General features: G+C 38.3%; 1 protein-coding gene across 1 annotated transcript in view; it reads left to right on the forward strand.

Moving 5' to 3' along the window:
* NARS2 (asparaginyl-tRNA synthetase 2, mitochondrial) overlaps window positions 1–13,074 on the forward strand; it is a 128,018-nt gene that overhangs the window by 100,294 nt on the left and 14,650 nt on the right. The window contains exons 10-11 of the mRNA XM_044258441.1: window positions 3,922–3,988; window positions 5,506–5,643. Coding sequence (XP_044114376.1) covers window positions 3,922–3,988; window positions 5,506–5,643 — 205 coding nt within the window. The remainder of the gene's footprint in view (window positions 1–3,921; window positions 3,989–5,505; window positions 5,644–13,074) is intronic.

Below are 13,074 nucleotides of genomic sequence, written 5' to 3' on the forward strand. Positions count from 1 at the left end.
AAATCTAGAGAAAAAGATGAATAGTTAACTGTTTGCATGAAAGATTATTTAATCACAACTGTGAACTTGATGAATAGTGAATCTTTAACCTTTCTGAACTTGAGTTTCCTCATCTATAAAGTTATAACTTGTCTGTCATATCATTTGAAAGGATCAGTTGGCCATACTGCTTAAGCAATGTGCCAGACTACGTAACTTAACACTTCTGCTATAAAACATCTAAAAATGCTTGTTAAAATTTTATAAAAATCCGGGGCACCTGGGTGGCTCAGGTCCTGATCTCAGGGCCCTGGGATGGAGTCCCACATCGGGCTCCCTGCTCAGCCGGAGGCTTGCTTTGCCCTCTCCTACTCCCTCTGCTTGTGTTCCCTCTCTCGCTGTCTCTCTCAAATAAATAAATAAAATCTTTTTTTAAAATTATAAAAATCCTTTTAAATACTTTGTTGAGTTCACTAGAAAGTAAGAGAAGTTCCAGGACCTACAAATGAAGAGGGAACTAAGCACCAGAGGGTAACACATAAATGGCATGACACTGAGGTTTCTCAAGGTAGAGGGTTTGGTAGATGGTGGGGGGCCCCTGGCAGGGGAGGGGGAGTTGCCAGTCTTTGAAGCCAGAGATTTTAACAGCCATAAGAGGACGTGAAAGTAGACCTAAGGTTGATGAATTAGAATCGAGATATTCCCCAAAAGTACACACATGCGTACCTGTACACGCACATGTGCACACACATTCAGAAGATACCGTGTGACTTATATTCCTTTGCATAAATAGATTTCATTGTATTCTTGACTACTTACAGTTGTTGTATATGAAAGTAAATAATTTCAAGGACTTGTACAATAATTGAATTTAGCCCTTACCAAGCAGAAATAGAATTCAATTATTTTTTATGTCTCCTTTATAGCATTAAGGTTTTTAAAATATAGAGTACTTACCGTTTTTTGCTCTTCATTTATCTGTGAATTTGAGACAAAGAATGGTAATAATTTTAGCCTAGCAATTATAACCCAACAGATTGAGAATGGTTTTCTTAAATCCTAACAAAAGTTTAAACATGAGGGTAGTTTGATCCTGCATCATGTAGTAGCCCTATATCTCCTCCTCCTGTCCTCAAAGTACTTTAGAAATAGCTTCTGAGAAGAGATATTATTCTCTGTACATATCAAAAAATTAGGAAAGAGAGTTGATAAAAGCCATTAAGGATATCCAGTGTCAGAGCTATAATTTGATCTGAGAAGCTCTGCCTCAGCTTAAGGTATGGGTGGAGTAGGGCAGAAGATCCAGAATAACAAGAAATACACAAAGTCATTTTTTAAAATAATGTAGCAGTAAGATATCAGTGGCACAAAATTTCTGTGCCTTCTCTATTTGACTCCTCTTACATTTCTCAGTATAAGGAGTAGATCATATCCAGTAAGTGATGGAATAGAATGATGGAATGTCTAAGTAAAGAACTGTAGATAGTATAGTCCAATCTCCTTATTTTACGAGTATAAATACTTAATTTTTTAATGGTTGTATAGAACATTCCAGAAAGGTATAAAACGCTTTCATTAAGGTGAAGTGATTTACATACTAGCCATTTACGGGTAGAGGCAGAGGGAAAACTCCAAGCCCCTTGTCTTTGTTTTGATTGAGCATATTAAACTCCAAATGTTTTAGGCATTATCTCAATAGTTAAAAGCTTCAGCTTTGAAGTCAGCACATCAGATTTACCACTTACTTACATGAATAATTTTGGCCACATTACTGTCCCCTCTAACCTCCCTTTTCCCTTCTGTAAAACGTTTTAAAAATGACTAGTACCACCAACACCACTATCATTCTTGCCTTATAAATTTTTACTTAATACTAGATTTAGATTTGAGTAAGATTTTCATCTTGGAAAAATATCGCTCAAAACATAGCTTTGAAGGCTTCATTTGTGCTATATACACAACTTCTTCCAATTGGTTATTATAGGTATGAATTTAGTTTTTCCTTCGAAGAGTAAGTTTATGTTGGGCAACTTACTTTTTGAGTTTAAAGTCCTTCAGAAAGTTTGTAGGTTTGGGGGTTTTGTTTGTTTTGTTTTTGGGGGTTTTTGAGGGCAGAGTTTTTTGGATGTTCTACTGTGGATTTTTGTTTTTAATCGTGCAGGATACTGTTTCGGGACACCTGGGTGACTCATTCGGTTAAGCATCTCCCTTCCCAGGTTTCTGGGATCAAGGCCTGTGTTGGGCTCCCTGCTCAGCAGGGAGCCTGCTTCTCCCTCTACCACCCCCACTCCTGCTCTCTCTTGCTGTAATAAATAAATAAAATCTTTAAAAAAAAGTGTTCAAAGTACTATTGCAAAGGGCATAGGGAAACTGACATTTTCGTATACTACAGGTGGGCATAAATTGGTATAACACTATAAAAGGGAAGCAGTATCTTTGGCAATATCAAAATACCTAAAAACTGTAAATATAAATACAATGATCCAGCAATTCCATTTTTTCCATATGCAAAATCAATATTTAAGAATCATTTGTGACAGAGGTATGTAGTCATGGTTTATAATTGCAAAATATTAGAAACAGCTTAAATATCCATCAGTGGATGAGTGGGTAAATTAATGAGTATCCAGCCACAAAATGGACTTTTATGTAATAGTTCAAAACAATGAAGAAGCTCTTTCTTTATATACTGATACGGAAAGATCTGCAAGGTATATTATGGAGTCAAGAAAGATGGAAAAGAGTGTATATATAGGCATATATACTATGGCTGTCATCTATTTAACAAAGGAGATTGTATATTACTGTTTGCTTATAGATGTAAAAAACCTTCCAGAAGGATACACAAAAATCCAGTGACAGTAATTTTATGTGAGGAGAGGAGCTACATGGCTATGGGACAGGGTGGATGGAAGATGTACACTCTTAGATGTTGTTTTTTTCTTAACTGTGTTCATGTAATTACCTATTCAGTTTAATTAAAACAAATGCTTGGCTTAGCTTGCTTTAGACATGATAGTTTCTTACTGAGATAATCCATGATATTTTTCCTAAACAGTCTTATCATATATTAAAAAACCCCAGCCATGGCCCGAAAGAATCCATAAGATCTGACCTTTTCCTGGCATTCTTCCCCTGTTCAGTATGCCACAGGTACATTGACTGTTTTGTTCCTGGAATGAACCAAACTGTTCCTTCACTTCAGGCCTTTGTACTTACTATTCCTTTTGCCTAGAATACTTACCCTCAGATATTTTTCTTACTTCAGATGTCCACAACTCAGTGAGTCCTTTCTTGACCATCTTATCTAAAATAACATCCCTAAACACCCTCTGTCTTCTTAGCTTGCTTTATTTTTCTTATAGCACCAATGGTTTCCAGCATTATATGCTTTCTATTTACTTGTTTATCTCCGCCTCCCACCAACTCCCATTACTCAGCGCACAAGTATCACCTCCATAAAGGCTTTGTTTTTATTGACTATCTCTCCAGTGCTAAGAATAATGCCTTGCACATAATAGGTGCACAATAAATGTGTATTGAGTGAATGAATGATGACTTTATGGAAAGACTTTTGCTCTTTCAGCCTCAATATTTCACCCCTTTTATTAGGGCATTGACATAACATGAATTCAGAGAAAATCTTTACTTGCCTAAGTGACTGGTTCTTCTGTATATACTGCAGGTAGATCAGGAACGGGATTACTGAAAGGCCACTTCTCTTCATACTGCTCAGACTCTCAGATGATTAGATCAGCCTAAATTCCTGATTACTCAGTGATGATTTATTTATAACCATTCCTGATTACTCAATAATCATTTAGTACTGATTTGTGACCTCAAAGACTATATGAGAATAGGCCTTTTAGAATTTTTCTGATGGAATGATTAGCAATATACCATGTATTAACCTTTCTCTGCTTTTACCCTGTTCTTTTCCAGCATTTCTTACACTGAAGCAATAGAGATCTTAAAGCAGGCATCTCAGAACTTCACCTTCACCCCAAAGGTAATATTTATATTCATATTCATATTTGTATTTTACCCCCTCTTGTCCTTATCACATTTCATTAAGAATCCTGGGGCACCTAGCTGGGTCATTTAGTAGGCCATGCAACTCTTGGCCTCAGGGTTGTGAGTTCAAGCCCCAAGTTGGACGTAGAGCTTACTTTAAAAAAAAAAAAAGAATCTTTTAAAATAATCTTATTTCTCTAGGGCACCTAGGTGGCTCAGTCAGTTAAGTGTGTGACTCTTGGTTTTGGCTCAAGCCATGATCTCAGCATCCTGAGATTGAGCCCAGCATCAGGCTCTGTGCTCAGCACAGAGTCTGCTTGTCCCTCTCCCTCTGCTCCTCCCCTCAACGCTCACTCACTCACTCTCTCTCTCTCTTTCACTCTGAAATTAAAAAATAAAATATTTTAAAATAACTAAATAAATAATCTTATTTTTCTTATTAGCACTGTTTAGTATTTGCCCATCTTTAAATTGGCTTTTTAAAATGTTTGCTTAACCTTGTTAAAATATTTAGAATAAATAATAATTTTGAAGTAGAATATTAATTTTAATAGTAATGGTTAAAGAATTATAGAGAAGTTTCCCGAGTTTTTGATGAAAATCCTTGAAAAGAATGGTAATATGTCCAAAGAAGTCACATGATTTATCAGTGGACGTAAGCATAATATTAGAGGCAAGTCTCCTCATTCCTATGCCAGGGCTTCTTTCCTATAATTAACATATTGGCAGACAAGTAGGAATTATATAATGTTAGGAATGTACTGTAATAACTTTGTCTTCAAACTGTTCCCTACACCAGTCCTCTCCCCACTTAAGTCAGATCCTCTTATGAGGTATAATAGTTGTGCTTGTTATAATTAGTTATTTTGTTTATGTAATTTTTTATTTGTTTTTATCTCCTACCCTGGAAGCTTCATGAAGTCAGGAATTCTGATTTTCTTACCACTGTGCTCAGTACCTAGCATGGTACCGGCATTTAATAGGCACATTAGTATTTGTTGAATAAGTAGATGAACGGTGCTATTAAATATTCATCAGAGCATCTGATATATGAATTGACTCTTTTATTAAAAAAAATTCACTGAGAGAAGCCATCTATCCAGAGATAGACTCAATATTAAGAATATTATCTTTCATCATTTAATTTCCTGCAACCTCGGAACAGTAACCATAGAAGAAGCTTTAGGCAATATTAATAAAAACTATGACTTTGAAGTCAGTTTTTACACACTGTGGGAAGGGTACTTTGTTTTCCTGCAGATGCTGTTCATCTGCTAAATGCTGCTCCTCAAGATGGGGAGAGAAAGCACAGCATTTATCTACTCGGTTCGGCTTTCATCTTTCCAAGGCCTTTGGCTGTTCTTGTAACACACCTCTCTGGCTGAGTTATCTGTGTAGCCTCAGCAGAGGCTCAGAGGAGGCCCTTGGAACCGATACAGGTTATTTTCGGGTACCACATTGTGTATCTCAGCTCTGTCTTCTCCTTTGATAATTTCTTCTTTCTCATTACAGTGGGGTGTCGATCTACACACCGAACATGAGAAGTACCTGGTGAAGCACTGTGACAACACACCAGTTTTTGTCATTAATTATCCATTAGCACTCAAGCCTTTCTACATGAGGGATAATGAAGATGGGCCTCAGCACACAGTAAGAAAAAGCACTAAATAAATCGGGGTTGGTCGTCTCAGAGTCTGGGTTTTTCCCTTGATTTAATTTCATTTATTCTTTGGCATATTTTTAAGAATTATATCTGTCACACTTGACATCTCTTAAAATTTCTCCAAGGTACCTCTGAAAAAGTGTTCCCAAAGAAGATCCCAATGTTCTTGAAGCATACTTGTTATTTCTGTCACATGGTGTCCTTCTTCGTTTAGCAGATGCACATGTAAATGTGTTTTGTTTTCTTTGGTTTTTTGTTTTGTTTTTGTTTTCTTTTAGGGAACCATTCTCTGTTATATTTATTGATATTTCAATTACGTATGATATTTGTTACTGCCTTTGACACTCTAATTAGGAGTGTCAACAAAATTTTTTTTTTAATTTTTAAATAATTGGGAGGAGGTAGCCCAGAAAACTGTTTAGCAGTGCCAGGTCTGCTGTCAACTGAAATACTGGTAAAGAGACAGAGGGATGGGGGGATGGGGGCAAAAAAGGAGAGCAGTGGCATGAGCAGGCAGAGGAAGAGCTAGCCCTCAGAGCAGGAGGCTCAGAGTTTTTGGTTTGGTTGTCACACAGAAATTGGGAGGGGAGAGGATGGAGGGATCTGAGAGGTCTAGGCAGATTCTCCTGTCACTTCTCTTCTGCCTGTCTTGTCTCCGTCTCTCTCTTTCTGCTCTCTTGCCTGTCTCACACTCTTTCCTTTTTTTACCCTTAGTTTTGATTGCTTTCTTACTCTTCTAGTTGGCTTTTTCCTTTTTTTCTTCTTTTGTCTCTTCTTCCCTCTCTAACAAAATTAGCAGTAATATAAAATAAGAATATATTTGACTCTTTAAATACTTATTGAATAGTTGTATACTTAATATCATTAATTATAAAAGTCTGTGAGATGTTATGTTTATCTCACAAAAGACCCAAAAAACTAAACTTTGCTCTCTGATGCTTTTCACTTGTCTCTAGGTAAATACCAGTAGAAAAATGTAGATCAGGGCCCAGGGGTAAATACTCAGTATTATCTATCAATCAGTAGATTCCTATCAGGCAAACACTACCATCTCATCTCTAAGTCTCAGAACAACCTTTGCAAGAAACTTACTATTTCTCCCATTTTACAGATGAGAAGCTAGGGTTCAGGGACACGGATGGCACTTGCCAAGCTTCGTAGGTAGTGAATGACCAAGTTTGTGATCAGACCTGACTCTCTCTGGTTCTGAAGACAGTGCTCTTCCGCCTCCAATCCATAAATATAAAGTTACATTGATTTCACTTTCACACAATATTATCCAAAACCATTGAGCAACACAGTTGATTTATGAGTCTTATTTTCTCTTTTCTCTACCAACCCTCTGGTATAATTGATTATGAGAAAGGAATTGGCCCATAGGTTGGCAGGAAAAAAAGGAGACTAGGGCATAGATTCTCCAATCCTAAATAATTCAGTATTGAGTCTATATCACCAAACAGGACTGCATCTGTATCTCTTGGCTTTTTTATCACTCTACCCCATCCTATTTGTACCTCCCCACCCCCACCACACACACACACACACACACACACACACACACATACACACTCTCCATGTAGTCTTTGCATGTAATTTCCCAACATTCAGCACTTTTCAGTCATTCAGTTTTGCACTTCGTAAATACTCTCTTAAAGCTCTCCTTTCTATTCTCATAATGTTGTATGGTGACAGATGGTAATTATATTTATTGTGGTGAGCCTTGAGTGATGTATAGAATTGTTGGGTCACGGGGCACCTGGGTGGCTCAGCTGGTTACGCACGGCCTTCAGCTCCAGTCTTGATCCTAGGATCCTGGGATCCAGCCCCGAATTAGGCTTCCTGCTCAGCGAGGTATCTGTTTCTCCCTTCCCTCTGCCTGCCCCTCTGCCTACTTGTGCCCTCTCACTCACTCTGACAAATAAGGTCTTAAAAAAAAAAAAAGGGGGCGCCTGGGTGGCTCAGTGGGTTAAAGCCTCTGCTTTTGGCTCGGGTCATGGTCCTGGGATCGAGTCCCACGTCAGGCTCTCTGCTCAGCGGGGAGCCTGCTTCCTCCTCTCTGCCTGCCTCTCTGCCTGCTTGTGATCTCTATCAAATAAATAAATAAAATCTTTAAAAAAAAAAAAAAGGAAGAAAGAAAGAAAGAAAGAGAGGCGCCTATGTGGCTCAGTTGGTTAAGCCTCTGTCTTCGGCTCAGGTCATGATTCCAGGGTCCTGGGATCGAGCCCCACATCTCTCTGCATAGCAGGGAGCCTGCTTCCCCCACTCTCTGTGCCTGCCTCTCTGCCTAATTGTGATCTCTCGCTGTCAAATAAATAAATAAAAATCTTTAAAAAAAAAAAAGAGAAAGAAAAAAGAATTGTTGAGTCACTTGTTGTACACCTGAAATTAATAAAACATTGTGGCAACTACAGTAGTTCAAAAAGTAATTCATTGAAAATGTTTTAATTGAAAACTTTGCCTTGCTATAGACTTTTCTTAGTTACCAGCTCACCCTGAGTCTTCCTTTTTTGGGTTTCTGTACCATTTAAAAAATCAGTAATACTGGTAGCATTGTTTCTATTTTTGTACTCTGTAGGTTTTGCTTTCTCAGATGAAACCCTTAGCTTATTCAGTATGGGAATGAGTGTTTTATAGCCACCATGTCTTCTGTTGCTCATTCCTCATTCCCTCTACTGTGACTTCCACCTCTGTCGTTGTACCACTGAAGCCCCTCTTTCTAGGGTCAGTAATAATTTTTCACATTATTAAATCCAGCAGACTTTATGTTTACTTCCCCTCTCAGCATTACTCAGCCCTATGACTTTCTTATTCTGAAAACTGTCTCTTCCCCCAGCTCCTGTGACATTGTGTTCTCCTCCATTCTCAGGGGTGGCTCTTTCTCAATCTCCTAGGTAGGCCCATCCTCTTCTACTACTCCAGTAGTTGATAGGATTCCTCAAGGCTCTGTCGTAGGTCTTTTCTCTCTCGGGAGATTTTATACGTGTATTCATAGCTTACTATTTATTTTCAGACAACTCAGACAGTCACATCTCCATTCCTTACTTCTGCTCAGAGCTCTTATTGCCGTTTATATATCTCAGTGGCATCTCAGCATAATCTAAAACCAAACCCACCGATGATTTCTATTCTTCTCCCCTTCCCCCACCAAATTTGATGTTCTTTCAATGTTCCCGCCCATCTAATTGTACAAGCCATATACTAGAGTCATCTTCCTCACTCCCTATATCCAAGCTGTTATTATGTTGTTGTTTTTATGCTTTGAAATAAATCTCAAATCCATCTACTTCTCTTTGTTTCCACTTTTACCTTCTTGGATTAAGATACCATCATCTCTTGGCTGGATTATTTCCGTGGCCTCCTGACTGGTCCTCCTGCATCTGCTCTTGCCTCCTCTGAATCAGTTCTTCTCACTTCAGTGTAAGCTTTTAAAAAATGTAGATCTGGTCATGTTATTTCCCCTTTCAAATGGCCATGTTATTTCCCCATTCAGTGGCCTCCCATTGCTTTTAGTATCCAAGTCAGAATCCTGGCTCTGGCTTCTAGGCCCCAGTGTCATCTGGCTGCTTATCTCTCTTGCTTCATGTACCGTGCTGCTCCCCTTTGCTGTCTCTGCTCCGTTCATATCACCCTTCCAGGTCTTCAGACATGCATTGCCTTCTCTCACCACAGTATCGTTGGATATTGTGTTCCTTCAGTTTAGAACAATTTTCTTCACCTAAGTAATTTTACTGTTTCTCCAAATCAATGTTTTTCCTTGCTTCTCAGTCATCACTTCCCCGGAGAAACCTTCTGTGATCCTCTAGGCGGAGTCAGAGACCCCTGTTAGACACTAAAATGCTACCATGTTAAATTTCAGACCGAGACCTACTAAGTCATCATTCATCATAATCCTTAACACAGTTGTAATTTTACATTTATTTTTATGACTGTTTAATTAATGACTCTCTTCTTTGCCATTGGACTTGAGGACCTCCTTTTCACACATCATGGTGTCCTAGCGTAATGCCTGGAAGATAGCAGGCACCTCATATCTATTTGGTGATAGGGGATTGAACAGATGGATGAATCGACCCCAGCACATTTGTAGACACACAATGGACAAGTATTTAGTAAGTGACTCGATTTGCTAAGGAATTTCAAGGAAGCTAAAGTACAGCTTTTATTCTAAATTTTTTGAATGTTGGTAACATAGTATAAAGGAAAGTCCAGTGGCTTTAGAATCAGACACTCTTGAATTCAAGTCCCAGGTCTGTGTGGTATAGACCACGTGATCGTAAGTAAACTACCTAATTTCTTTGAGTCTTAGTTTCCCAATCCATAAAAATAAGATGATAATCTTAGTCCACAGTTGTGAGGATTAAATTAGATAATATGTGAAAAATATAAAGCACAGTGTTTGGGGTGATGTGTAGTCAGTAAGCTTAAAGCCCTCTTTCCTTCTAAATTTTGATAAAATCGTTATTGTGATAAAGCATGATAATGTTAAAATATGTGTGTTGCAACATCAAACATGCTATTACACAAGATTATTTAAAAGGCAACTCTTCCATAGGCTGCAGTCACAAACATTTTTTACCTTTAGAAGTAGCAGGAGGCCTTTATTGTGACAGACTCTCTAGCAGTATGGTCTCACAGCTTGAAAGTTGAAAGCATTATAATGATACTTTAGAGTACTTATGTAATCTATATAGTACTATAATATATAGCTTCTCATAGCTAAATTATTAAAATATAATTTATTGGGGCACCTGGGTGGCTCAGTTGGTTAAGCGTCTGCCTTCAGTTCAGGTCATGATCCCAGGGTCCTGGGATCGAGCCCCAGATTGGACTCCCTGCTCAGCAGTGAGCCTGCTTCTCCCTTGCCCTCTGCCTGCCGCTCCCCCTGCTTATGCTCTCTCTTTCCTGCTTAAATAAATAAATAAATCCTTAAATACCTTTTACATATATAATTTATTTAAACTATACTTATATTAGACATAGATTATAACATTGATTGATTAACAACCTAGATTTCTTTTCAACCCACTTGTATAGAGTGCCTGCTTCTACCCCTACTTTATTTTTTTCAGTGGTGAATAAGCAGACTTTGGGCCAAATAACTAAGTTCTTGGCTTTTTTCAGAAGGGCTGTAATAACAGATTGTGGGTAGGGTTGCAAGAGTTTCTACAGTGGGTGCAATAGGTGCCTTCCCTAGGGCATCAGAAGGGTAGAGAAATGTTGAACCTACACTTACAGCGTTTGGCTGGAGGTCATAAATAGTAAAATGGTGTATTTTTATAGCCACTGTTCCTTTTCCTTTCTTTCTGCACATCCCCATCCCCTCCAAAAAAAAAAAAAAATGAAGGTATGTACTGTATTGGAATGAAGAGTACTCTGGACTAAGGAGTTAACAGCACCGGGTTTGAAATCCATCTTTTTTACTGGTTAGCCAGGTAACCTTAGTCAAGTCTGTCCAATCACTGAGCCTCAGTTTCTCCCTCTATAAAATCAGAGAGTTGGATTAGATGACCTCCAGAATACTAAACAGCTTTAAGATTCTCTAATTTCAATAGCCTAAGTTTTTCCCTATTTGGATATATAAGAATAACTTACAAGTTAGCAAATATACTTGATAATTTGAAGGGGAGGGATCATGGGCCTAAATAAAATGAATCTAAGCAAGCATGCAAAATACTGTATGCCCCTGGGTCTGAGTTCCTAAGTAAGTCCCTCAAAGGCAGGTGCCAGGTTTTCAGATGGGAAATGGCTTTACAGAGAAGAATATCCATTCATTCCAGCCATTGTGATTAGGCAAAAGTGACTGCCCATCAGATCCTGATGAGATGCTAAGATCACCAGATAATGTTCTAATTGTTTAAACTGTGTAAATATTATGTAGCAAATCATAAAAATTTAAAGATTAGTGGGCATGTAGTAAGTACACACTACAAAGTCAGCATAAAAGAAACAGTACTCAACCAAGGGATATCTATTGAATTTCCCTGGCTGGTGCTAATTAATCAACCTGCATCAAACCAACAGAAAATAATAATGAAGGGAATGGCTAATTTTTCCCATGTCTAAGGCAAATGACTTTCCTGGGAATTTATGTCAAAATTGAAAGTATGCATTTCAGTCCATCTGAAATGCTCCCAGACTTAAGCATTTACTAGCCAAAGTCCATTTTTAGCCATTGCTACCTGCAGCCTATTTGAATCTTCACACTGTCACATCTGGAAGGTTCTCATTCCTACCTGTGCCTCACTGTTTTTAGTGGCAAAATACTTTGTCAGCAATGAGAGCAAAAGCTCATAGAGGCTGAAACCACAAACATGTTTCCTATGGTTTGTGGAACATTCTTCTTCTCTTGATAATAATATGTAATGTTGCTCTGTTGTTGACAGCAGCCTGTGAGAAACTGAATAGGGAAGTGTTCAGTTTATGTTTTTTATTAATACTTAAAAATATTGAGGTAAGAAGAGAGGTAGAGGAAGGGACATTAAACTTTTCCTCTCTCCCTGAAGTTAGCATAGAAAAGGTTATGCATTAAAGGCCTTGTTCCTGTCTAGCCTGTTTGTTGTTTAATTCAAGGTCTGCATTTTATTTTCAGTACATTGATTGGAATCAAAGAATAAGAGTCAAAAGGGAGTGTCATAAATAGAGAACAGGGCTCATTCAGCTTGAATACCAACACAAACTATTTCTAGACAGCATGCTGCTGCAGCTGTGTGACTTAAACAAAATAAAAGAAAATGTGCCCAGCAGCATTCTGGCCTAGAAGATATGCCTGAAGGGGAATCAGTTTTGTTTAAGATGAGGAAAGTTAGCAGAGAGTGTGTTATATTGACTTGTAGACTTCGTTGTTATCTGTGTAGGAGAGAAAAAGGACAGCACAACTAAAATCTTTACACTTCTTTAAAGTCTTCCAAAGATGCAGAGGAACACAGAAGAGATTGTAGCTACAGAAGTGCTTAAATTTGGTCAAATTTGTGAATTAAGAGGACATTTTATTGTACAGCCTGTGAATTCTCACTTTCCCTAGTGAAGGGCAGGATTGCTCAGCCCCAGCTCTTGAAGCAAACCACAGACTCCCATAAGGGCTGCCAGCCCATAGGGCAGATTGTAATCACCAGGTACCTAGGTAACTTAGCCTGTTTCCAGAGTGTTTGCACTCTAACCCCTCCCAAATAAATGATTTGGGAAACACACAGCCAAGTTTTTCTCATTAGTTCTTAAGAGATTCGTGTGATTCCATCCATGTTGTACATTTTGTGCACCCTTAAGTCATGGTTTATATTATATCTGTATGTACCCTTTACCTCCACTAGACCCCTGGAAAGAGTGGTAGTTTCTGTAGCAGTTAGCTCAGTAGTTACCAGAGGGAGTCACAACATAGAGGAATCCTCTTGGGAATCTCAACACAAACTAAAAGGTATGGA

The sequence above is a fragment of the Neovison vison genome, chromosome 7, assembly GCF_020171115.1.
Source record: "Neovison vison isolate M4711 chromosome 7, ASM_NN_V1, whole genome shotgun sequence".
NCBI lineage: Eukaryota > Metazoa > Chordata > Mammalia > Carnivora > Mustelidae > Neogale > Neogale vison.